This window comes from Acartia tonsa, chromosome 10 (genome assembly GCF_053477335.1).
Source record: "Acartia tonsa isolate MP-2025a chromosome 10, ASM5347733v1, whole genome shotgun sequence".
In the NCBI taxonomy this organism is placed as follows: domain Eukaryota; kingdom Metazoa; phylum Arthropoda; class Copepoda; order Calanoida; family Acartiidae; genus Acartia; species Acartia tonsa.
The window spans coordinates 40,124,298-40,151,769 of record NC_137269.1 but is presented as its reverse complement, the minus strand read 5'-3'; the positions used below and the strand labels follow the sequence as shown (position 1 = coordinate 40,151,769).

The 27,472-nt window shown below is 32.4% G+C and overlaps 3 protein-coding genes across 3 annotated transcripts; all 3 read right to left on the bottom strand.

Annotated features, from left to right (window-relative positions):
- Positions 1-3,478: 3,478 nt before the first annotated feature.
- Positions 3,479-7,124, bottom strand: LOC145330056 (uncharacterized). The gene is made up of 7 exons (XM_080174595.1): positions 7,072-7,124; positions 6,864-6,989; positions 6,324-6,651; positions 6,058-6,197; positions 5,711-5,939; positions 4,934-5,485; positions 3,479-4,837 (listed from the first exon to the last, which is right to left on the bottom strand). The coding sequence occupies exons 2-7, from the start codon at positions 6,987-6,989 to the stop codon at positions 4,215-4,217; spliced, it is 1,998 nt and encodes a 665-aa protein (XP_080030721.1). The 5' UTR covers positions 7,072-7,124; the 3' UTR covers positions 3,479-4,214.
- Positions 7,125-7,449: 325 nt separating this feature from the next.
- Positions 7,450-10,007, bottom strand: LOC145330054 (uncharacterized). Its single transcript, XM_080174593.1, has 6 exons — positions 9,948-10,007; positions 9,428-9,858; positions 9,124-9,209; positions 8,651-8,856; positions 7,897-8,107; positions 7,450-7,711 (listed from the first exon to the last, which is right to left on the bottom strand). Exons 2-6 carry the CDS (start codon positions 9,801-9,803, stop codon positions 7,532-7,534), a joined length of 1,059 nt encoding a protein of 352 aa, XP_080030719.1. The 5' UTR covers positions 9,804-9,858; positions 9,948-10,007; the 3' UTR covers positions 7,450-7,531.
- Positions 10,008-10,172: 165 nt separating this feature from the next.
- LOC145330055 (uncharacterized) lies at positions 10,173-11,654 on the bottom strand. The gene is made up of 3 exons (XM_080174594.1): positions 11,294-11,654; positions 10,924-11,007; positions 10,173-10,396 (listed from the first exon to the last, which is right to left on the bottom strand). The coding sequence occupies exons 1-3, from the start codon at positions 11,518-11,520 to the stop codon at positions 10,279-10,281; spliced, it is 429 nt and encodes a 142-aa protein (XP_080030720.1). The 5' UTR covers positions 11,521-11,654; the 3' UTR covers positions 10,173-10,278.
- Between the last annotated feature and the right edge of the window lie 15,818 nt (positions 11,655-27,472).

Below are 27,472 nucleotides of genomic sequence, written 5' to 3'. Positions count from 1 at the left end.
GGGTAACGGTAAATTGAATTTTGGTAAGATTTATAACAGCAACTGCACATGAAATTTTGCCCATTTCATTTTTCCCTCCCTTTCCTTTTTTTGGGGTAATTTTTGTTGGTTGATCTCAGGGAGGGAGGGGACTAAGGACTGTAAATCATACTGGAACACAAAGTTTTATCAAAATATTCTCTCATTCGAGTATAGCTTCGAAAATTTTTTATTTAATTTTAATTAGTTAGTTCAAATTCTAAAACCAATAAATCATTCTACAGACGAGTTAATTTTGTTTATCATAATTAGTAATGTACATTGCACATAAATTTTTCGTCCATTGTTTTGTCCCTCGGGATCCTTGGTTTATGTACATGTTTAATATCTTTCGTGTTTTGGTCGGAAAATCATCTTCCTTATATGCCTTACTATCTATCTATCTATCTTTCATATCTTGCTATCTATCTACCTTACATGTCTTTCTATCTATCTATCTGCCTTACAAATCTCCCTATCTATATGCCCTACATGTCTTGTTATCTATCTATCTACCTTATATATCTTGCTATCTATCTGTCTATCTATCTTCCCTACATGTCTGATATCTATCTACCTACCAACCTTCCTTATATGACTAGGTTATTATCAATCTATTTTTTAAGTGAGCCTTATAGACATAAAGGGCAAGTCCGTACCAGTCAGATAATAACCCATATATTAGCTATCTAATTTTAGTAATCTTAAATAAATTAATTACACTTTTTTCAATAAGTTTTAAAAAATGTGGGTTTTTTATCATTTGAAGGATTTAACGCACTTTTTTGCTGATATAATGTTCTCATTGACTTCATTTTAGAAATTATAAGCTTAACACCTTAACCATTGTGCCAAGAATTTTAAGCACAATTATTAAACGCTGTGTAACTCAACAATTGCCCATGTGCCTGATTGGAGAGCTTCGCTTTCATAGATGTTGTCATCCTTGTTCTTATTATATGCCTAGCCTTTTAGGCATACAAGCCATCTTCTCTGGATATTTTCTTTCCCCTTTTACTTTCCCTTTTGGCTCTTTCCTCCGTTTTTCATCTTCCCTATTTCCAATTCAGGCCACAAATCAATCACAGTCACACACCCACTCACACACGCACATTTCAGGGTGAAATGCGATGGGATCAAATAGAAAAAGAGAGAGAGAGAGAAACCACAAACCGGATATGGCGACGCGTTAGGCCGGTGACACTTTGAGAAGAGCATCATGACACACGGACGTGTTTGTAACACGAGCTAAAAATGAAACCAACAACCACACACACACGCAAACACACGGCGTGATGGGACAAACCATTGGTCGGCCGTGCCGGGTCAATTTGCACCATACGGCATGGTGCGGGCTTTTTCCGTGGTGGGTCAATGATTGATTGGCGCCATTACCCCGGAACGGGTCAACTAGAAACTATTATACCTAAAACATTTTGGACTTTGGTTTTAGATTATTTTATAGGATGAAATGTTGAAAAGCAAAAAATTAAGCAAAAATCTTCTTAAATGTATATAAAAAAGTCCTTTGATAAAAAAAACTCCTTTTGCTTTAACATAATTGAATGGATGAACAGGCCTGCAAAGTAAGTTATAGAAGTGGTGATACACATTTGCCATGGGAATCTTCACAACTAAGTTTAAGACTTCTATCTGTATTAACAGCCAAGAAATTTATATTTTCTGAATAAAAATATACTTTATACAACAGCAAGTGAAATCTGTACAAGCAATTATAATCATCTACCCTTAATAGCAGGAAAGAAATTTATAGTTTTTCAAATAAAAATCTATTTTCCAATATAGACTTTTGGAAGAACATAAGTGCTAAAGAAGACATGGAAAAGATACACAATTAACGTTAACCTTGGAAATCTCCACAAGTAATTTAAGCAATGATGTGTCTACTAGATATTTAAAATATTAACTATTCTAAACCCTAAACGTATCGTATTTCGAGTAAATTTGGAAGGGAATTTAGAGATATGAAAATATTGAAATTGGGGAATATTTATATACGTGTGCAAGAATTCTATTTCAAAAATAGGATATTAATTCCCCTCTCCCTTCGTTCAAAAATACATCCCTATTTCTATTTTTCTAAATATTCAAATTTCTTAATATTTATATACGAAGTACTTGGTAAATAAATAGAAGATTTTGAAAAATAATAAATTTTTACGTTTTATATTTCTATTTCGAAATAAATCACGCAATCTTAAATTAAGTATGTTCGTTAAACAATTCCGAAATAAAATTTACTAGATATATTAGACTTTTAGGTTCTTTCTATGAAATTAATGTGATGACATAATTTCCTTACTCCAAAAAGTCTACCTGTTAAGAATACGACATTTTAGACGTCTTACTTTTTTCATTGCTTTTTTTACAGGGTAAAATAAAAATTCTTCCTAATATTAAAAAAGGATAATTTTGCATTACGTAAAAAAAGTATATAACGATAATGAAATATATTAAAGTTAACTTATAATAGTTTGTAATTGTATTTGTAACAATATATTTATAGATTCCCTGTTATTTGATATCATCCGTTTCCGGTGTATGCTGTTATATCAGGGATAAATATATACACAAAAATTCCTCCAACAAATTTTTATTATTTACCGTGGTCAAAACATATTAAAAAATCTTATTTTAAAAAATGTAAATATAACGAAATAAATTATATTGAAGTTTCTAATTACCCATGTACATTTCTACCTCGTGCACCTCGTGCACACACACATAGTTCTTCAGTCCTTATTTGAATTTCAGAGTGTATTGACACGTCATACTACGCGTTAGTTAGATACAAAGAAAAGTGAAAAATAATAAAAAATGTAATATTCAATGTGAAAACTTCAAATGGAATTATATTAATACAATAAAATAAAGTGATAAATATTATTTGCATAGTTATAAAAAAAAAGAAGAAAGAAACAAAGTCTTAGTCAAGTGTCAACACAAGAAGATCTAATTCTGTACTGTCGTCCGAAAAAAATTATTGTAGTCTATTGTTTTGAGTGAATGTCATAAGAGTACATACACGTCAAAATAATAGGCTATGTTTTCTATTTCGGAAGGCAGTACACATAATCATTTACTGTATATTAAGGTAAGGATTTTGTAATAATTTGTAAATATAAAGTGATAAGTCTGTTCGTTATAACTTAATTATTCTTATTTTGCCTTTTGGTAATTTCAATTTTAAACGCACAGATTTTATACTGTGAATAATTCGGCAAGCTCCATACTTTGTTTTTAATTATGTTTATTTTTTATTTTTTTATATCGTTCCAAAATTACAAAGTATCGGGTGTGTTTTATCGATAAGTCTTACCTAAAAATATTGAATCCCTGTGTTCGAAAAGAATTTCCGTGCATTTTTTTACGTCGTTCAGAACGGCTCGGCTCCACATTAGTTAAAAGTGAGTTTTTACAGTAATAATATGATTTAATATTTCCTTAAATTAAACTTAAAAACCATATGTTACCAAATATACACACATCCGCAGCCGTATTTCTAGATTCGGCTCCGCGTTTTTTTGCGTTGAAACTCGGTTTTAAATGTACGCTCATATTAAACCTGATTATCAAGCTGTTTTTAAACAAATTTACTTACAATTTTGCTTAGACTCTTATATATTCGCATTCTGATAATTCAGTTCTGACATTAATGTCCGTATTTTTTTTACATTTTAACAACAAATTTTTATGTGACCTAATTATCCGATTGGTCTGATTTTTGGTTTACTGATGTTTGAATGTACAATAATATAAGCGAAGCGGCAAGTACGCATTTTTATTTTTTTCCATCACCCTTTAATTGAAATTCAAATTTATTTTTGGATATTTAGTATTTACTTTCATTTGATGTCCAACTTATTTACTCTAGAACCTCGAGCAAGAGACCATCCACGCATAAAGACACAAGACAAGTATGATTTGAGTAATGTTTTTGGCTTCGCTACTTATTGATTATTCATCCTTGTTAAATTAAATAACAATACTGCAAAAAAAATAAATATATCAATAAACAGTTTTTTGGGTTTTATTACAACATTTATTTTATAATGGTAATGATACAGATATTTAAAAAACACAAAATTATTTCATTAAATTATTTGTTTTACTTTACTTCTACTTTATTTCTTTCCAACATAATTAATATGATAAACATATTTACAAAAATTATTTCACTTTTCCAGTTCCTTGGTTGCTGTCTTCTTGGTAACTTTTACCTGCCTATCCCAAAATGCTTGGGACTTCTTGGGGACTAGCTTGTTCATCTTCAAGAACATGATGGCGTGGATGGTTTCTTTCTCTAGGTTATAGCGCCTCGATGAGTAAACTAATTTGAGGTGTGAGAAAATTCTCTCACACCTCGCATTAGAAACAGGTAAGTTGTTGAAGTTGGTCATCAAACTGACAAGTCCAGGTGGATAACATATCTTCTCTGCAACATGTTCATACCTGGCAGTAAGCATCCTGTGGCTTGCGGTCATTGCTCCTTGTTTGTACAGTTTCTGGCGTTCTTCAACATCGAAATCCTTGGACTTAGATTTTTTGACTTTCGCAATTTCCTCCTTTATCTTAGCGACTTCACGTTGGTAACCGTATGTCAAGGCATGCAACTTGGATTCTTCTATGTTATTCCAATCCTTCAGCCCAGCTTTCAGGTGTTTCTTCATGACGTCCAGGGGATCCTTCTGTTTGTCACGTTGTTCTTTCTTTTTCTTCTTGGCTGCTGCTTGAGCCTGAATTTCTTTGAACTCTTGTTGTTTGTTCCAAAACATCTTTTGGATGGGTGTCATCATGCCTGTAATACATAAATATAATTAATAAAAATGATAATTGAATTATTTAACTAATGTTATTATTATTATCTATTTTAATTAATATTGTATATCTTTACCTGTGGGAGGTGCAGTTTCTGGAGATTCGTACTCGTCAGCTTCGGAATCCTCATTGTCGGCATCCGCATTAGCTCTACGCAGGTCGGCCTCTTCATCTGCCTTTTCTTCAGGACTTAGGTTGGCTCTCAGTGAGATTCGGTGTAGCCGTTCACCCAACAACCTACAATTTTTGGGTGCTTGTTGTAAAATTGTTTTTGCTTCATCCTGTGTCACCGTAAAGCTTTGTGTGCCACTCGCAATCATTTCCAAATGACTGCGTGACAGGGGGTGTAGGTAGAGACAGACTTGCCAGCCTGCATTAGTACGGACAATCTTGTTAACTCTCAGGTGAAGGAACTTGAATACACGTCTAGCGAATAAGTTGCCAGGCATACTTGTCCGTAGGGTAAAGAACACCGTATCCAGCATGGTGAACATCTGGACGATTGTGGCCTCATGGGCTTGTGCAGGAATTGTCAGCATGGTATCCACACACTCCAACACTTCCAGGACTTCTCTGAGGGCAAGAACCTGGTCAGGTGTTGGCCACAGATTGTCAAACTTCTTGTTGACTAAAATAAAAATTAAAAATTAAAAATTAATTCTATTGATATATACAGTTCTAATTTTTAATTAAGGGAACGAGAGAAGAAATAATTTATTTAGTTTAAATTTTAATAAACTTCTATTTGTTACCTTTCTCTTTTGTTTAATTAAGGGACAGAGAGAAATTTAAGTTGGTAATTTTGTTAGTTTTAAATTGTTGTTTAAATTATAATTAACTTTTTTGGGTTTACCTTTCTGATCCTGCACGGATTTTTTCACCTTCTGAAGTAGTTGTTTGTTGTCAAACAACTCTAAGAACCGCTTTATCATGTTCATTCTGGAGCTCCATCTCGTCTCCACGTATCTGGTAAGCATACGTTGTCCACTCTCTACCAAAATGCGACGCAGCTTCTTGTTATTCATAATTTTACTGACCAGCTTTGCCAGGTTAATTATGGTTCTGTTGTACCCCTTCCCTTTCTAAAAAAATATAATATTTGTTAATTTTCACGTTTTTGTATAATTTATTATTTAACTTTTTAAGTTACTGTATAAGTTATTTAGTTGGTTCTATTAATCATTTAATTAATTTACTTACAACTTTGGCAGCCTGCTTCAACGCCAACTCCACTTGGTGGTTGAGGCAAACACCTCCCACTATAAGTCCACATTTCTGCTCATCACATATCATTGTTTTCTGGATGTTCTCTTCTATTAGTTTCCCGAAATTTGTGATTGCTGAAAAGAAATAATTTAATAAATTAATATAATTTAGTTAAATGCATTTCGTGAAACTACCCCTGTAAATCATAAAATGTAATTCATTGAATTTTTTGGGAATGAATTTAATTTAACTTTACTTACCCTCTCTTTGTTGTGGATCTTTGATGGCGATGGACCTGTAGAAAATCGCACTTGATATGCCGCCATCGCCTTGTCTTGTTCCTGCCAGGGTTTCTTCATCTCCATCCTGACCCTCACCTTCGGCTTCTACAACACCATCCTCAACCTCATCTAAATCTTCTATAAACATATCCAACGGGATTTCATCTTCACTATCAGCCTCAGGTGTGTCTTCCTTATCACTATCATCATCATCATCACTGACTCCCTCATCTTCATCCTCATGGTTCATGAAACTTGTATACTCTGTGGGGGTTTTCCCGTGCTCTTCATTGAGTATCTTGACGGACTAAAGAATGAAAAATAAATTAATGATTTACTTTCTAATGGTATTGTTTTATAATATTAATTCTCGTATTCATTCAAATATTCATCTAAAAAAACTGGTTTTATCTTACAATTGTACATTTTACATCCGCGGAAAGCCATTTAAAATACGATGCGAGAAAAAACTATTAAATAGTTATGATTTTATAATTATAATTTTTAATTTTTCATTACCTTTACACAGTTGGCAGCCGAGTCGGATGTGGAGCTGAGAAGTTGATAATGCTCAAGCCCAAACCTTTTCAACAGTTCTTCGAAATATTCGTAGATGCTGCGGCCGGAAGCATCGGGTTTAGGCATCTAAACATAAGTAATTAATCAAATTATCATTTAGGTATTTGTGGTCATTCTAAATTTCTAAGAATTAATTTTAAACTTATACCTGTTCACAGGCGAGCAACAATTCTTTGGGACCGTCTGCATCGGTATAGTTTGCAGTTACTGAAAAATTAGTAATTCTTTTATATTATTCATTCATAATAGTTTACTTTACTTTATTTAATTCAGGTTATGTAGCTGCTGCAGTTGTAATTGCATTAATAAATAATAATAGTTTATTTATTTTATTTAGGTTACCTGCAATGAAGTCGGTGTGGTGAACATTGCCGAAGTCGAAGGAAAGGTGCAAACCTGCGGAAACAAAGATAATATTGATTATAATTATTTGTTATTTAAAATAATTAAATATTAACATTTTTTCCGCAGGTGTGCACCTTTCCTTCGATTTCGGCAATGTACACACCCGCGGAAGTGAAGATAATTTAAATTAATTATTTGTTATTTCTTTCAGATTTTGAAATTATTTAGTAATGTTTTAGTTTATAAATTATAATACTTAATAGTTAATAGTTATTAATACCTTTATTTTCTAAAATCTTCTTGAAGGATTCCATGTAATACTTGTGCTGCCCCTGCAGCCAGTTATGAAGCTGTTTGCTGGTGGGTGCATCCTGCTTCTTGCCTTTCTCAAGTAAACCGACCTGCTTGGCGATGATATGGTCAAAGGCATTGGCATCCTTATCCTTAAAGCGAATTTTTTAAAGTTAGTATGTTTTTCAACCTATTTTTAAAAAATACACTATTCTAACTGACATGAAGATATATTTCGATTTTAGCAATCATTTTCAATTAATTTTGTTTAAAAAAATATAGGTATGAGACATTAGATAACAGCAAATATGATCAAAAATATTAAACATACATTTACCTTAAAGCGAAGGAAACTTTCATTATTAACCAGTTTTCCTGTTATGTGGCGCAGCGCTTCTAGGGCAGTGACGTATATTTTGACTTCATGGATAACTTCAGCATCTGCCTGGGCCTGTTGAAACTTCCTCTGAAAGCTGGCCAGGTTCACTCCCTTCCTATACTCTCGGTAAACATCTCTGTGGTCAATGATCCAGTGACGGGTAAACCTCCTAAACAGGTAAGCAATTAATATTATTTTTTTTAGCAAAGCTACTCTATAATTCACCTTGTCTGTCAGTATATATTTTTAATCAATGTTTATGAATACTTAATACCAGTGTTCTGGAGCCGGGAGCAGCAACATTTTTTGCGGAGCCGGATCCGGAGCCGTATTTTTTGTTAAAAACGGCTCCGGCTCCGGACTAGGTAAAAATGATTTTTTAAAGTAATATTATAATTTGGCAACGGTCTATTTCCATATAATAAACTGAAAAACTATTGTTACTTAACAAATAGACACACATCCTTCTACTTTTATATAGCTTTAATCAAATAAAAGCAAAATATTTTATATTATTTATCTTATTTTATCAAATTCAATAATGGAAAAAAATTGATATATTAATTTTAAGGTAGGAGCCGGAGCTGGAGCCGGAGCCGGGAGCCGTATTTCCAAATACGGCTCCCCGGAGCCGGAGCCGCATCAAAATTATACGGCTCCGGCACGTTGCGTTAATACATCATGTTATTTTATGTCAACTTAATATTATTACCTAAGAAGGTTAGTTTCTTGCAGTATAAATTTCTCTCTTGGTTTTCCCTCTGTGGGGTATTCTTTCACGTGGTATGTGCCATCCCAGGTATGGAAGTTACAGTATTTGCACCCCCGCCCCCACGGGGTCTTATTCTGACCCTTTCCAGGGTAGTTGGGGATCATGTAAGCATGATCTTCAAGCACTTTAACCAAGTAGACATAAACCTGAAGTAATTTTAATTTTATTAAACATTTTATTTAATAATCTCACACCTGTAACTCTTTTTTTAGTTGTGTTCCTTTCTTGACTTTTAGTTTTGCTTTCAAAAAGTGTCACTTTTGCCCCCCCCCCCCCCCTCTACATTTTATTATTATTTTTAGTATTTATGTTTGTACCTTATCACCATTACTATATGTTATCCTCTTCCCATCAAGAATTGCCCCCCCCCCCCCTCTACATTTTATTATTATTTTTAGTATTTATGTTTGTACCTTATCACCATTACTATATGTTATCCTCTTCCCATCAAGGCGGTCATAGAGCGAGTGTGTGTCCCCTTGTACTGTACCCACGCAGTCTAGGTAATCAATAGAACAGTTAATTTAATATATAGGTAAAGTAAAACAAACTAGTATTCTAGAAATTTATGTATTTACGGTTGAGATTGTATGGTTATTAATTATAAATATAATATAATGTATTTTATTTAAGTACAGACAAATAGACATCCTGTCAATTAAATTTTTAATGTTACTACCTATGTTATTGATATTAATTATACTAATTTAAGCTTACCTTTGATGAACATATGTTCCGTACTGTCACTGTTCATCTTGGGTTTATTCTTGGATCCTTTTGTACGGCCACCTCTCCCTTTTGGCTTTTCTCCAGCTGGGGATGACTGTGCTGAAGAAGGTGTGTCTCCAGCTGGTGTTGTAGGTGTGGCTGCGGCTTTAGGTGTGGCTGCGGCTTTAGGTGTGGCTGTTGTACTTGTACGGCCACCTCTCCCTTTTGGCTTTTCTCCAGCTGGGGATGACTGTGCTGAAGAAGGTGTGTCTCCAGCTGGTGTTGTAGGTGTGGCTGCGGCTTTAGGTGTGGCTGCGGCTTTAGGTGTGGCTGTTGTACTTGTAGGTGATGGAGACGGCGGCGGCGTTACGTTGAGTGGGCGCATTGGTGATGTATCTGGTGTTGTTTGTGAAGCTGGTTGTGGGCTTGCTGGTTTTGACCTTAAAATAATTAATTAATTAATTAATATTATTTTTCCCTTGCCCTCTGGACAAAATATAAAAATTATTTGGCTACTTGTTTTTTTTACCTCGATTGGGGAGAAGGTTTGGGGGGTGAAGTTGGATTTTCAGGTTCTGGGCTGTCAGGTTTTGACCTTAAAAAAATAGCCTATTATTTTAATTATTAATTAATATTATTTTTCCCTTGCCCTCTGGACAAAATATAAAAATTATTTGGCTACTTGTTTTTTTTACCTCGATTGGGGAGAAGGTTTGGGGGGTGAAGTTGGATTTTCAGGTTCTGGGCTGTCAGGTTTTGACCTTAAAAAAATAGCCTATTATTTTAATTATTAATTAATATTATTTTTCCCTTGCCCTCTGGACAAAATAAAAAAAAAATTATTTGGCTACTTGTTTTTTTTACCTCGATTGGGGAGAAGACTCTGTTCTTCTTTTCTTGACCCTTGGAGGTGAACACAACTTTGTTATTATTCGCTTCCGTTGTGGATCAGCTATTTTTGAAGTGACTGGAGTGCAACTGAAATTAAATAAATAAATAAATTTTCAATTTCTCTGGTTCTTTTTAGAACCCACCAAATTTACCAAATTTGGGATTATATTCTAAAAAAAAATGGCCTCTCTTGGTGTGTAGAGCACCGAGAGTTGCTGAACATGGAAGGAATGCGCCCCGGAGGATGGATGGAGGACCCAACCTAACCTGACCAAAAGTAAGTAAGGATATTTTTTTAACATTTACCTACCCTAAGATAAAAAGTTACTGTAAAAATACAAAGGAACCCACTACTTTTCATAATCCCATTTATTATAATTTTATTAGGGGTATGCATTTGAGCTTAATAGTAAATAAAAAGTAAAAATACGACGAAACCCACTAATTTTATAAGGGGTAGTTTCACGAAATGCATTTGAGCTTAATAAATAAAAAGTTACTGTAAAAATCCCATTTCTATACTTTTTTTAGCATGGGTAGATGCACTTCGTGAAACTACCCCTTTTAGTTTTTTTATAACATTATTAAATATAAAATGAAAATATTATTATTACCTAATGTTATCACTGGGGGTTATTTTTTTTGTGGGGGTCCCCAACCCCTCCTTCTCCTCCAACATTACCGACCCTGGAGTGCAACTGAAAATTAAATAAATAAATAACATTTACCTACCCTAAGATAAAAAGTTACTGTAAAAATACAAAGGAACCCACTACTTTTCATAATCCCATTTATTATAATTTTATTAGGGGTATGCATTTGAGCTTAATAGTAAATAAAAAGTAAAAATACGACGAAACCCACTAATTTTATAAGGGGTAGTTTCACGAAATGCATTTGAGCTTAATAAATAAACTTCGTGAAACTACCCCTTTTAGTTTTTTTATAACATTATTAAATATAAAATGAAAATATTATTATTACCTAATGTTATCACTGGGGGTTATTTTTTTGGGGGGGGACCCCAAACCCTCCTTTTCCTCCAACATATCAAGGTCAACCTCATCCAAAATATCGGGTATGCTTGCATCGGGGATCGTCTTACGTTCACGCAAACTACGAGTACGCGTAACTGAAGAGTCAGGCATAGCTTGGACAACCTCACTGTCATCATCGTCACCTATAACTTTATTAGAGTCAGGCTCAGCCATTCTCTAACGATGTTGTAACTGAACTAAAACTAAAAAAAAAGATTAATATTAATTATGACTTTATGACTTTAAGCCTAAGGTGGTGAGAATGGCCAGGTTACCGCTTACATTGGATGATTGGGGGAAGAAAAGGGTTAACAACTTAACAGTAACTCCACCCATAATTTTATTTTTTGGAATAGTAAGGGATAAAATAAACACACATAAAAGAAAGTGTGGGGGGGGGGGGGGTATAACTATAATCCGTATCCAATTACTACGAAGTACGAGGGAAATCATGGGATGTGTTGGAAAATATTTATATGACATGTAAGACTAAGAATTCTCCTAATTTCCCCTTGAGGAGGGGGGAGGATTTGATGCTTAATCTGCAGAAGGGGTAATTTAACACTTAATTTACCCTCCGTAAAAGATTAAAGATTAAAAGATTAAAGATTATTTGAAACCTGCCCCACCCCCCTTTTTCAACACTTCTTATTTGAATATAATTATATGTAATCTTTTTTTCTCCACCCATCATAACGTAATGGTTAGGAGGAGGGGGGGGGGGGGGGAACCAACAAGATTTAATTTGGATTTAATACGATGAAATTTTAGTAAATAAATTAGCCGTTAGAGGCTGGATATTTCAAATTGTTTTTCAATTTATACTTAAGTTTCATCATTCATTGGTAAGAAAAGTTAAAAATTATATTTCAAGTTTTAGAAACCTATTTTTAAGAAAAGTTACATTTGAGATGAATAGAATTAAAAAAGTATTCGGTAATGTAGACAAACAAAATTGCTTCATAGTTACATATTGGAAGTTACATAACATTCAAGGATTACCATTTTTATTGTCAGCTTTGATGTCACTTTATGAAGGCTTTTTGGCCAATTATAGAATAGATTGATGATAATGATATGATGAATATCTGTATCATTTCATATCTTTTAAAAACAAAGTTTTATACCAACGTTTTCTTTTTGGTTTGCTCAACAATTTTGGGGAATTTTGGGACTTGGTTGCTTCATTAAGTTGAGTGTAAAAACGTTTCAACTATTAATTGTTATTTACAAAAGGGGTAATTTTGTGCATCATCATTGGGAGTGTACATCAATTTATCGGCCATTATAATATAAGGTTATAATTTATAAAGGTGTCATATATATAAACCTTTCTTAAAAGTTAAAAAAAAAACTCTCTCCCGTCACCCAGCATTAGTGGAAAATTTTTATAAAGGAAAATTTAAATAAATAAAGGGATTATTCATTATTCTTTGTATTTTTTTTTTGGGGGGGGGGGTTATAATAAAGGTGTCGTCATATATATATTATGGAAAATTTTTATAAAGGAAAATTTAAATAAATAAAGGGATTATTCTTTGTATTTTTTTTTGGGGGGGGGGGGGTTATATTCAAAATCAAGTTCAACCCTTTCTTTTCATATAGCAACCCTTCTTAAATAGGGGAGGGGGGGGAGACTAGTGTAAAATAAACAGCCCATTGCCCTTCCCTTTATTTTGGGGGGGGGGGGACTATAAAGGTGTTACTGTTAACTGTTACTTACATGTAAAACCCTTTTCCCCCACCCATATATGTTTGGATATTGACCTCTAGGCTCTAAATGCGGATGCCACTTATTTTAAAGGGTATGTAAAGATAAAATTTTTTCATGCTATTAGACTATTAGTATTAACAAATTAAAAATCTTAACATTTTCTAAATAATAAATATCGAAGATTGATTTTACGGCATTAGGTTGGTTTATTCGAAGATTGATTTTACGGCATTAGGTTGGTTTATAAAGATAATTTACATTTTACAAATTTGTAATTTAAAGTTAAATTGTAGGTTGGCGACGAACGAGAGATGGGCCAGCCAACTTCAAGTTACTTGGATACTAAGGGGAGAAGAAACGGCGGCGCAACCGCCGAAAACTGCCGAGAAAAGGCAAAATAAATTTCAGCGGCTTATCGGAAGGTAATGAGGAAATTACATTTTTGCATACAACCCCTTTATTTTAATGGCTTTCTCTACCTTTTGACCGCCTTTCTCTTTGTTTTAATGCGTAATTAGTTTTTATATACGCATAAAATAAACTTATAAAGTTAATTATTTTTTAATATTTGATTTTGCAGTGTTTTTATACGTATATTGTGAACGTTTTGAAATTGAATTGAAATTGAAATTAATTATATCTGCATTTGCATTATGAAAAATAAAATACTAATTATTAAATTATTATTTATTACCTTAATAATTTATTTCAGTATAAATATCCGAACGAATAATGAAATCTAGACCCAGCAGCACGAAACGAAGGAGCCAGCGAATACTTGAACGACGTCAACGACTTGACCCAGGTATAATATATATTGAATTCTATTTATTTTTAGTTATTCCAAGTGTAATATAATGAATAAATAATCTTTATACAAAGGATCTCGCTAACCGATGAACCGATCGGGTTCTCCTTTTTACCTTTTAATTTACCTTTTTAAAAGCGAAGCTTTTCTATAATTATGGTCGGTCCGTCCGATTTAGAAAGCGTAGCAACTCTATAATCATTACATCAGTCCATTTTAAACATGTTGATTTTTCGTCCGAGATAGTTAGCTTTTATTCGTTAATTTTAGGCATGTTAGAATTGTCCTATCGCTTTCAAACTTTGCATGATGTAGTTACGTACAATTTAGAAAGCGAAGCAACTCTATAATCATTACCAGAATGTCCGTAAATCCCTTTTAAACATGTTGATTTTTCTACTTTTATAACAACAAAATTTTATGTGATCTAATTATCCGTTTGATCTGGTTTTTGGTATATTGATTCCTTGGACAACAAAGAATAATATTATAAGCGAAGCAAGCAACTCTATAATTAAGTCCTAGAAATGTAAGTATAACCATAAACATTATCGGTTATCCTGTATGAAGCAGTTTTCCAATAAATTTACTTACAATTTTGCTTCGACTCTTATACTTTATATTTAAATTATTCACTTCAGACACTATACAAGTGTTAATGTCCGTTTGTCCTACTCTTTAGTTTAATTATATTACTGTAGTAAAGTTTAAACTTTTTTAAAGTTAAACTGTCCGTTTGTATAAACTATAGGACTAAGTTAATAAATGGGACTCCTGCGTTTGTCCACTCCGACGTTTGGGACTTTGAAATAATAAATAAGATTTAATTTATTAAGGTGTGGCAGCTGTTACTCCTGTTGCTGTTGATGATGGCCATGGACGGGTTGTTCAACCAAGAGGACAAGGTATTATATATAATCATATTTTTATTATTACCTATTCCAAGTCTTATATATCTTGTACATATTAACCTAACCTAACCTGTACAGAAATACTTAAAATTAATATTTTAATTTAACACTCCTGCGTTTGTCCACTCCGACGTTTGGGACTCCTGCGTTTGTCCAGTCCCCTTACTTTGAAATAATAAATAAGATTTAATTCATTAAGGTGTGGCTGCCGTTCCTGTTGAACCCCAGCCTGATGGGAATCGTCGAGGACGCCGTAATGCTCCAAGAGGACAAGGTATTATATATAATTGGGACTCCTGCGTTGAGATATTTTATGATTTTGAAAAATTAACCATTTAAATTAATAGTAAATATCATACAGAATTGCTTACATGATTATTATAAAACAAGGATGAAAACATGCATAAAAGAGAAGCTCCAAAAAAATGCGTCAAAAAATCTAAGCTGGATCTTTAATTAAAATGTATTTTTTTTGGCTCTTTAATTAAAATGTATTTTTTTTGGCTTTTATGGAACTAATTGTAATCTACAGAAGGGAAAATCACTGGGGATGTACATCGATCTATCGACCACCCTCCTGAGAGATTTTAATTTTAATTTTGATTTAATTTATTAAGGTCATGCTCAACAGGTTTACCAGATGGGGAACCATAATAATGTTGGTGTTGCTCCGGGCCCGGCTCCCCATCAAGCACCACAGCCCCCGCAACAACAGCCGGAACCCCCACAACAACCAGACGCCATTCCAAACCCCCCCCAAGAGCCCCCCCAAGAGCCCCCCCAACAGCCCCCCCCACAGCAAGAACCTCGTGAGCGTCGTGAGCGTGTCGTACCGGCTATTTTTAATTTAACCATAGGTGCGCACGCAACAGTCAATATCAACAATAATCAATTTGAATTCTATTTAAATTAATATTTATAATTTTGTAATATTATTTCATAATAGAATTCAAATTGATTATTGTTAATTTTGCAATATTATTTCAATTTGTATATACTATTTAACTATTTTTCTATTTTGTGGTGTTATCCCCCCCCCCCCCCCCCCCCGACTAAATGACTGGATTAGGTTAGGCTTTTCTCAAATTTATACCCCCCCCCCCCCCCCCCCCCCGACTAAATGACTGGATTAGGTTAGGCTAGGTTAGGTTATATGGCTAGGGGGCCGAGCGCCCGCGGTTATTTTTATTGGTGGGGGGGGGGGATAAAAATTGTAAAAATCTATTTTGTATTTTCAAATTTTGTATATACTATTTTTGATATATTTATACTTTATTTACTAAATTTGCAGATTTTTTAAAGGGGTAGTTTCACGAAATGCATTTAAACTTAATTTAGTGAACCGCATATTTTATCCTGGTTAAATGGTTAAACTACATTTATATGGCATATATTTGAAAAAATTTCAATTTTCTACCACATAGTTTTTAAAATGTCAAGACTTGAAAATCGTCTTTTTAAATTGCATATATCACAAAAAAGACAATTTTAAGGTCTTGATATTTTAAAAACTACGTGGTAGAAAATTGAATTCATTTCAAATATATGCCATATAAATGTAGTTTACCCATTTAACCAGGATAAAATATGCGGTTCACTAAATTAAGTTCAAATGCATTTCGTGAAACTACCCCTTTTCTTTAGTTTTAATATTTTCATTTAATTTTTTTTTCAATTTCATTGTTTCATTTTCATTTTTTAGTAGCAAATCTACTTTATATTTCTAAATGTAAATATGTCTGTCTGTCTGTCTGTTTTTTTTTCGTTTTTCAATTTCATTGTTTCATTTTCATTTTGTATTTCATTCATTTCATTTCATATTCATATTCGTGATAAAAATAAATGTGATAAGAAACTCGAAATAATACACTTTTTTATTCATTCTTATGGTCGGTCCGTCCGATTTAGAAAGCGTAGCAACTCTATAATCATTACCAGAATGTCCGTACGTCCATTTTAAACATGTTGATTTTTCGTCCGAGATAGTTAGCTTTTATTCGTTAACGATGCAAGAAATAGCTATTGATAATTTTAAATACGTGGAACGCTTACCTAACCTACCTAAGTTTTATCAAATAACTATATCAAACGTCTCTCTTCCTTCCTTGGATACAAACGGCTGCGCCCCTAGCATTTAGAGGCTCTATATTCGAACCTACCTACCTACCTACCTAAGTATATCAAATAACTATATCAAACGTCTCTCGAGTCTCTTCCTTGGATACAAACGGCTGCGCCCCTAGCATTTAGAGGCTCTATATTCGAAGGGATATGAAAGGGCAGAAAAATAGCCTAAAACCATCTAAGGACCTATACGAAGCTGTACTGTAAAGGAGAACCATATAGGTTCAGTGGTTAGCGAGATCCTTAGCTACAGACAAACAGAGCTTACTTCTTTATAAGTTTACTAGCGGCTACGCCCCTAGAGGCCTCTAGTGGCACTTTAAATGTTTTTGTTTGTTAAAGTTAATACTATAGCTATTGATAATTTTAAATTTATGTCTTCAATTCAAAGTTAAAATAAGTACACAAATAAAACCATCTAAGGACCTATACGAAGCTGTACTGTAAAGGAGAACCATATAGGTTCAGTGGTTAGCGAGATCCTTAGCTACAGACAAACAGAGCTTACTTCTTTATAAGTTTACTAGCGGCTACGCCCCTAGAGGCCTCTAGTGGCACTTTAAATGTTTTTGTTTGTTAAAGTTAATACTATAGCTATTGATAATTTTAAATTTATGTCTTCAATTCAAAGTTAAAATAAGTACACAAATAAAACCATCTAAGGACCTATACGAAGCTGTACTGTAAAGGAGAACCATATAGGTTCAGTGGTTAGCGAGATCCTTAGCTACAGACAAACAGAGCTTACTTCTTCAATTATAATTCAAATTATAGAGCAGCATCGCAATTACAAATTAAATTAAATAAAAATAAGAAAATTATTTTTCATAGTTTTATTATTATAGCATATATATGTCAAGTTATTTATGTGGAATCTAACTAAATATTCACAGGAATGCGATCTCAACTCAACGCAACATCAATGATCAATCGATAATGATCACTGACTCATCAGAGTCATCACCTTCACCTTCGCTCGCGCCACCTTCGTGTTCCAGAACTTCCAGGATGGCGTCAATATCGTCATCATCGGAAGATGGATTTACATCGCCGGAGATATCGGGATATTCGTCTTCATCTGATGATAGATCTACTGTGCCATCTAAACATATCGCACGGTCATAGACAGCTAACGCCTGGATAACGTCGTCACGGTAACCGTTGCATTTTGCTTCCATTTGCTGCAGAACAAGTTCATTTTCTTCGCGTGTACGCTGAGAAGATGGAAGGGCTTGGTGAAGGAATTGGTATATACCAATTCCTTCACTAAATAGTCTGATCGCCTGCATATTACGAACACTCTGAAACCCCGACCTGTAAAGCAGGTTAGATATATCTTTAAAAGATCTGTGAAGGACCTGATAATGGGCGTACCATCCAGGCATCAGGTCGGGGTATAAACTTGGTTCTGGATCTGTGCAGGTAAGTGTACGGGGGAAGTAAGGAACCAAGTCATCCATCGCTACCGGCTTGCGCCTGCGCCCAACTCTGACTCTCTGTCCTTGTTCCGCCATAATATTAATAACGATAGCAAAAATAAAACAAATGTTCAAATGTTGTCACTTCAAAGGTCTGTAAGCAAATGAAATTTCAAGGAATCATTAATTACCCCCTACAAATTTTTCTTTGTTGTTGGTTTCCAAGAAATTATTAAGATTTATAATATTCTAGATATCTTCAAATATAAAGTGTTGGGAATGGGATGTGTGAAATATTTTTAACAAGGATGACAATATCCATTAAAGCAAAACATTAACATAAATGCATTAGTATAATCAAAATTATAAGTAAGTATTCTGTCTATAAATTATATAAATACTAACATACTGACGTCTATAACCAACACAAATTATAGAAAAGCTTCGCTAATTCCTAGTATTTTGAATTTTCCATATGTTTTGTTTTGTTTTGTTTCTTGGGGGGGGGGGGGGGGAACATTAACATAAATGCATAAGTATAATTATAAAGTAAGTATTCTGTCTATAAATTATATAAAATAGTAATACTAACTGACGTTTATAACCAACACAAATTATAGAAAAGCTTCGCTAATTCCTATTTTCCATATGTTTTGAATTGTTAACTTATTTCTTGGGGAGGGGGGGGGGGGGAGGGGTCAATATTTGTATCGTAAGTTGTAATGTAACGGTCAACCTTCAAATAGGGGAGGGGTGAGACTACACTAGTATAATAAATTATAATCTTACCCACTCCCCAAGTTAAAAATTAATCGTGACCCCCCCCCCCCTCTCATATATATAAACATAGTGAAAATGAAATTATAAGAATCCTTGTTACTCTATAATTAAGGTATGTCCATACGTCCCTCCGTCCGAGTCTTTTTACGGAAATACACTATATTGTTATATATAGAAAAAGATTGTTATAAATGTTTTTTTTATCACGTATTTTACAATTTTTTTGTCCATTTTCACCGCTCATTATGAATATGGGCGGAGTGGTAATGCGCGCCCCCCCCCCCCATGTAACCCCCTAAAATTGGGGTTGGTGTTGTATGTAATAAATATTAGGAGGTAATAGGATATCTGTTTAGCTCCCCCCCCCCCCAAAAAAAAGGGGGAAAAACATAAATATTAGGAGGGGATAGGACAGTTGACAATAATAAATAATAATCAAAATGCTGAACTGATAAGAAATAATTAATAAACAATTTTAAGTTTAGGCAAATTTAGGATTATGTAATTGTAAATTCAATTGTTTAAGTTTTAACGTTTTTCTATTAGCTTAATGCTTCAAAAGACAACCATACATTGTTCCAAATGGTCTATTTATTATTCATAATTTTAGAGCTTCGCTACTTATGTATGTTTTATTAGGTAGACATGTAAGAATTCTGCTAATTTCCCCTTTGAGGAGGGGGGGAGGATTTGATGCTTAATCTTTCATGTCACACGGTCCACGGATAAAAAACAAATATATAATATCGTAACCAACCTGGTAATGGTATGGTAATAATTGGGATGGGGGGGGGGGGAGAAACAAGATTAAATTTGGATTTAATACGATGAAATTATAGTAAATAAATTAGCCGTTAGAGGGTAAATATTTCAAATTGTTCTTAAATTTATACTTTCATCATTCATTGGTGAGAAAAGTTAAAAATTATATTTCAAGTTTTAGAAACCTATTTTTAAGAAAAGTTACATTAGAGACGAATTGATTTCACAAAGTATTCGGTAATGTAGAAAACAAACAAAATTGCTTCAAAGTTACATATTGAAAGTTGGAATATAGGAATCTTCAGTGATACTATATTCTCTTTATAACACTTTATGAAGGCTTTTTGGCCAATTATATTATAGATTGATGATAATATCTGATAATATCATTTCATATGTTTTAAGTTTTAAAAACATTCTTTCGCAAGGAAGGGAAATTTAAATTTTTTTAAAAAGGGTCAACTAAATAACATGACACGGATATGAAGCAAAATTGTAAGTGAATTAGTTGGAAGACTCTAATTGCAATAAAACCTACTCTTTTTGAATAAAACAAATATACAAAGTTTTTACTTTTTAATTCGTTCGTTCTTTAAGACAGATAGCTATTTCTTTCATAGTTAAACGGCTCCTCGGGGCTAAAAAAACTGGTTTTAACTTTTAATAATCAAACGATTGTACATTTCTGTTCTGTCTATATATCATAGTTATCATTGAAAACCAAAGAATAAAATAATAGGATGTCTGTTAATCTCCACGGATAAAAAACAAATGAAAAAAATTATATTTGATTTGCAATAAAAACTACTCTTTTTCTGTTCTGTCTACTCTATATATGTCATAGTTATCATTGAAAACCAAAAAATAAAATAATAGGATGTCTGTTAATATCTCTCTACCAAGGATCTCAAATTGAAATCTGAATCTTTCTATGTAAAACAAATATACAAAGTTTTTAATTTTTAATTCGTTCGTTCTTTAAGACAGATAGCTATTTCTTTCATAGTTAAACGGCTCCTCGGGGCTAAAAAATCTGGTTTTAATAATTAAGTTAAAATTAAAACTATAGAAACTATTTTTTGAAGCGAAGCTATTTCTGATTTATTTACATAAAAACAGATTTATTTAAATAAAGCGGAAAGCTGTCTATAATATGATGCGATAAATCTCTATCTTTTCTCTTTTTTACCAGAATCATTTTTAAACTTTTAAATTAAATCTAAAAGCTATCCACCAATATAAAAAGTGTATATAATAAGCAGCCGGTTAGTTTAGGCCGTAAATCCAATAATGCGATATAATTATCCGAAGTTCCTAATCCAAACACAAGTATTAACTGATTTTTTTTTGACATGCAACTCTATAATTAAATTAATCGTTACCAGAATCGTTTTGAAAGTGTTAGTGTCTAATAAAATTAAATCTAAAGACTATCCACCAAAAATGAATATAAAAAGTGTATTATTTTGAGTTTCTATCACATTTATTTTTTACAATATCACGCAAAAGTTATTTTTATAATATTTACAATTCAATTTCAATATAGTTATTTAAGTTTCTATTTACAATACATACAAAACAAATAGTTAAATAATTAGTTAATATTAGATGAATATATGATGGCGATGGTGAACAGGTAATAATAGATGGCGATGGATTATTAATATATATACAGATGGCGATGGTGAACAGGTAACTGATTATGACAAGTTGATTGATGATGGTTAATGATAGTGCTGGTGAATGTGAATATTTATCTGGTTCTGTTGGCCAGGATGCTCAGGAACAGGAATAGGGACTCTTACACCATTAATAATATAATTATAATAATTATTATTATTAATGGTGAAAGTATTGTTGACCCTATTCCCCACTCCAGGGGGGCCATCGGCGCCCCTAGGGCCCCTGGGACCTTGAGGACCTTGAGGTCCTTGAGGACCTTGAGGACCAGGAGCAGGACCAGGAGCAGGACCAGGAGCAGGAGCACCAGGAGCAGGAGCACCAGGGGCAGGCTGGTCAACTGGCGGCGGTGGTACTACACCAGCAGGTCCAACTCCAGGAGCATTAAAAACCTGATCACCAATGATGATCAGGTTTTGCCCTATATTTCCCGCCTGCCGTGGTGCACCACGTACATGGGCGCGCTGGACAGGGGCACGCTGGGGCTGGACAGGGGCACGCTGGACACGGGCACGCTGGACACGGGCAGGCTGGACAGCCGGTTCAAGGGCCGCAACCCCCGCACGTACCATACTCCTGGTTACTGAAGGCATTATTAACAGAATCAGATAATAATAATTGATGATAAATATGATGGCGATGGTGAACAGGACGATGGCGATGGTGAACAGGACGATGGCGATGGAATATGATGATAAGAATAAGATGATACTGATAGGGATGACTGTGGAAAACTGTATAAGATGACTGGTGTTGTTGACTGGTTGACCTTGGTCTTGAATGCTTCTTATATTTTATTAAACTAAGTTGTATTTGAACAGAACTCAGATATTTATACTAAATCTCCGCCCCCTTTGGCCTTTTCTTCCGGTCATCATACGACGTATTTGCGATGGTTTTAACGTGGTTTTAAGATTTTAAGTACTTTCCGGTCATACACTTAAAGCTTAAATAAGTCTTTACTATATTTTTGATAACTCTTACTCTTAGTAGAAATTATAATTGTACATACATCCTATATCCGTAAAATTGTGTTTAATACTATTTTAATATAATCTTGAAAAAATAATATTTGATTGAAATAGAAATCATTTAAATTTACTATATTTGATAACTCTTACTCTTAGTAGAAATTATAATTGTACATACATCCTATATCCGTAAAATTGTGTTTAATACTATTTTAATATAATCTTGAAAAAATAATATTTGAAATAGAAATCATTTAAATTTATGAGAAATCTGTAAGAAATCGTTTTTACTTTCCGGTCATACACATATTATAAAAATGCAGGTGTTAAATTAAAACCTTATAAAAAGAGGGGAGAATTTCATTAGATTGGTTTAGCCTGGTAGTAATGGTTAGTTAGAAGGAGGGGTGGGGGAGGGAGATAAACAACAAGATTTAATTTCTCACGGAAATACATTTTGATTTTTGTCTGTCTATCTTTTATCATTTTATGTTGCTTCAGAAAATAGATATTTATCGCATCGTATTATAGACATATTATAGACATTTTCGTTTTTATTTATGTAAATAAATCAGAAATAGCTTCGCTTCAAAAGTTAGTTTCTATAGTTTTACTTTTAACATATTATAGACATTTTCGTTTTTATTTATGTAAATAAATCAGAAATAGCTTCGCTTCAAAAGTTAGTTTCTATAGTTTTACTTTTAACATATTATAGACATTTTCGTTTTTATTTATGTAAATAAATCAGAAATAGCTTCGCTTCAAAAGTTAGTTTCTATAGTTTTACTTTTAACATATTATAGACATTTTCGTTTTTATTTATGTAAATAAATCAGAAATAGCTTCGCTTCAAAAGTTAGTTTCTATAGTTTTACTTTTAACATATTATAGACATTTTCGTTTTTATTTATGTAAATAAATCAGAAATAGCTTCGCTTCAAAAAAATAGGTTCTATAGTACTTTTACTTTTAACATATTATAGACATTTTCCGTGGATTTTAATTTTTAAAATATATCTTTAGTTTTTTTTCACAAAGCCGTAATTTGTCGATATAAGTCGATTTAATTTTTTTTATTAAAAAAAATAGATATCATTCTAGAAATCTACATACAAAGAAATAAAAACTTGACTTAAGTACTCGTTTTTATGGTAAATAAAAATATCGTCTGTACTTTCCTAGGAGTTTTATGAAGGCTTTTTGACCAATTATACAAAGATATGATGATAGTAACCAAATTTAGATAATCACTTTAATAATTTTAGTTCTTTCTTTTTGTCTGTCTATCTTTTATTAAATACAAATCGTAAAATTCGGAATAACTATATACGGTTTTTTTGGACTTCAGTTGAAAGAAATCGTTTTTAATTTCCGGTCATACGCTTATAATACGATGTGATAATTTGATAAATATCTATTTTTTGAATTAAATTTATCGCCTGGACAGACATACTTACAAAGCTATGTTCATATATATTTAAGATTTTAGATTAGTTTGTTTCCCTTCAGTATTTTTTTTGTTTTGGAGCGAAGCTAATTCATAATTAATTTTTTTTAAATTTTTATAGACATTTTTCCGTGCATTTTAAATTTGTTTCAATTTTCCCATAATTACTAAAATAAAAGAATAATGTCAGTTGTCTATAATATGATAGGATAAATATCTATTCCAATATGGCTTCTAAATTACATATACGGCACAATGCGATAAATATCTATTTCAAACCGTTGGGTCAGTAATTATATAGAAATAAAAACTTGACTTAAAAGTACTCGTTTTTATGGTAAATAAAATTAACATATCTTCGCTTAATCGCTGTACAATATTTTTTTTTGGGGGGGGGGGGGGGGCGGGGAGGAAAAATTTATGTCACCTGATTAAGGAAGGGAAACTGGAAGGGTCAACTTAACTGAACTCACATGAGAAATATGAGATCTTCATACAGAACAATAATTTTCTATAATTAGGGTCAGTTTGTCCGTCGACTATTTGTCGACTATTCTGAACTATTTAAGTGTTATTATCCGTTTGTTATACAGTTTCAGAAATCGTTTTAATCTTACAGAACAATAGCTTTTTTATAATTAGGGCTGGTCAATCTCCGTAAGAAAGCGGATAGCTTTTTTCATTTCTGGTAATGTAGGCATTTGCTTCCTGTATCCGTTTGTCATAAAGTTTCAGTACTAGTTTTTATGGATGTTTTAATCCTTGTTAATATTCCCCAATATACAAGGTATATTGATAAAAGCGTTTTTTTTTTGGGGGGGGGGGGAACATTTATGACCGCATAAAGCTAAGGGTCAACTCATGATACAGGAAATATGAGACCTTAGAGAACAAGGACAAATCGTTACAATTTACAAAACTAACTCCAATCCAAATAAAATAAAAATATTTATTTTCATTTTATTTAAGTCAACATAGTTTATTTATTTATTTAGATTATTTATTTCATTAAAGTAAAAAAAGTTATGATTATTGTTTTGTTAGTATGTTAGGTTAAATAATAAATTAGTACATATTACTTGAGTTAGAATGATTAATACATTATTTAATGGTTATTGGTGGTTTATTTTTTAACTTTTCTTTCACTTTATGATATTAGCAAGTTTGATATATGGTTGAGTTGAAATGTAGAAGACAGTAAGCAGGGTGGAGGGTTGGATAATGTAGGGTGTTGGATCTTTGGAAGGTGGATTATTATAGAGTAGATACGCTGAAAGCCTGAAACAAAAAATCTTAAGTCTTAACAGCTATGTGAGGGAGAGGGGGGGGGTGGTAATTTATCTATCCTTTACAACCCTCTCACATACTCACACGACAATACAAATACACATAATAAATACTAGGATATGACAATGAAAGAAAAATCGAGATTTTTGGAATAAAGAAAGGGGAGAATAAATTATTTAAAAGTCTTATCTATTATACAAATTTTATATCTAAGTTTTCATATTTATTGAATTGTTTACAAGTAAAACTGATATGGTTCTGATATCGCAAAAACCAATCAACCAATATTATTTTTTTATAATTCATTCTAAAAAAATAAAAAAAACTCATCAATATTTAATTTTTAAAGTTTTCATATTTATTGAATTGTTTAAAAGTAAAACTGATATGGTTCTGAGTTCTGATATCGCAAAAACCAATCAACCAATATTATTTTTTTTATAATTCATTCTATAAAAATAAAAAACTCATCAATATTTAATTTTTAAAAAAAATTGTATAAAAAGTAAAAAAAAACACTGAGAAAATATTAGGTGTAGAGGTTTCGTGTTTTTTCTAGACAGCCATATTGGCTATTTTTCCAAATTTTGACGAAACGAAAAAATTTATTGGAAAATATCAGTAAATATTAACTTTCAGGATCGTAAAAATTTAGAAAAGATTTTAATATTTAGGTTTCCTGTCCAAATTCAACCCTTTCCCTAATTATTATAAACGTCTTTGGACAGTTAGAAAATAGGGGGAATATTAAAGAAATATTGACCCGACAGTTTCAAATTTCCATCGTCAAACATCTATTGAATAGATTTCAAGTAGACATATGTCTGAATTTAAGCATCTACTTTTAATAGTAGCAAGAAATTTATATTTTCAAATATATTTGTGAGTTATAAAAAAACATGCTCATTTGTTAAAGGAATCTTCACAAACTATTCAACACATCTGTCTTTGATAGCAGCCGAAAAAAATCATTTTCTTATAAAAAAAGTACATATTGACCTCATATAATGACAGATGGACGGACAGAAGGAGATTTGAGTTAGAGAGAATCTTCGCTCCAATAAAGAATTTTCAATATTCGAAGAGGTTTCGTGATTTTTCATTGGTTTTACATTAATTATTTATAGGCCAAGGTCTTTAATATCAATTACTTATAATATGAATATATGTAATACTAATAAATGGAGAAAAATAATCAATTTTCTTTTAATGATGGCCAATTGCATTAGCAAATAATTTATTGTTTGTAATAAAGAATAGAAAAAGCTTAGAAATAACAATTTTTTTTTTAGGTTAATAGTTGCTTCGCCCCTAGCCTTTAGGGGAGAGCGGGGGATGTTATGAAAATAGCCTAAACCCCGAGCAAAGTCATTTATTAAGCTTCCCCGAAAAGTACAACCAATTCAAACAAGCTATTTCTAAGATCTTTAGCTTCAGACAAAAACTTTTACTGTTTTAAATATTAGAATTGAATTAAAAAATCACTTATAGGTTGAAAACTATTTGAAACTTAATTATTAAAGGAATAATCATAAAAATCTTTATCATAGGAACGGATCTAAAACTTAAAGAAAGATCTAAAAATGATAATTTTCAATGAAAGAGAAAAAACGTCTTGAATGACCAAAACCTTTCAAAGTTATTACAATTAAAGTTAATAAGAACGAAAAGGGTCTCCAACCCTTGGGATCTAGGTAGTCTGTTCTATACTTAAATATTCATTATTTAAGGGGCGGTTTCTCTTAGGAAGTAAGATGGAACCTTCCCAAAAATACCCTGTTATAAAATAACCCTCATATAAAAGCCTCCCCCCCCCCCACCCCAACCACCACAAAAAAGAGAACATCCAATAAACCTCACTTAACCTAACCTAAATCCAAAAAAGAAAATTCTCATTAAAATAGGATATTTTATTTTTATAAAAAAGCTTTTGATTATATCTATTAATCATATAGTTTTTTTTACAAAACTAAAACTCATCCTTTTTGGTTAGATAGATAGATAGATTTATGGTTAGACAAATAGATAGATTTTAATGATATGGTTTTAAGGAAACTACAATTCATTCCAGTTCAATGGGAAGAAAAATATTCAGGATTTTAAGTTATTGGGATTTTTCATTAAATTAGATCGTTAGTTGAAAATGAATTTTTAAAAGCATAGCTTTCGATATTAATTAGACATGTTAGAATTGTCCTATCGATTTCAAACTTTGCAAGAT

Bases quoted from the DNA above. Each gene is read 5' to 3' on its own strand.
- LOC145330055 (XM_080174594.1), bottom strand. From the start codon at position 11,520: ATGGCTGAGCCTGACTCTAATAAAGTTATAGGTGACGATGATGACAGT. The intron at 11,008-11,293 runs GTAATAATAATA...TTTAATTTTCAG, and splicing joins ACCCCCAGTGATAACATTAG to TTGCACTCCAGGGTCGGTAA. The intron at 10,397-10,923 runs GTAATAATAATA...ATTTAATTTCAG, and splicing joins ACCCCCAGTGATAACATTAG to TTGCACTCCAGTCACTTCAA.
- LOC145330054 (XM_080174593.1), bottom strand. From the start codon at position 9,803: ATGCGCCCACTCAACGTAACGCCGCCGCCGTCTCCATCACCTACAAGT. The intron at 9,210-9,427 runs GTAAGCTTAAAT...TTGATTACCTAG, and splicing joins GGAACATATGTTCATCAAAG to ACTGCGTGGGTACAGTACAA. The intron at 8,857-9,123 runs GTACAAACATAA...AAATTACTTCAG, and splicing joins CATATAGTAATGGTGATAAG to GTTTATGTCTACTTGGTTAA.
- LOC145330056 (XM_080174595.1), bottom strand. From the start codon at position 6,989: ATGCCTAAACCCGATGCTTCCGGCCGCAGCATCTACGAATATTTCGAA. The intron at 5,940-6,057 runs GTAAGTAAATTA...ATATTTTTTTAG, and splicing joins TGAAGCAGGCTGCCAAAGTT to AAAGGGAAGGGGTACAACAG. The intron at 5,486-5,710 runs GTAAACCCAAAA...TTTTTATTTTAG, and splicing joins ATCCGTGCAGGATCAGAAAG to TCAACAAGAAGTTTGACAAT.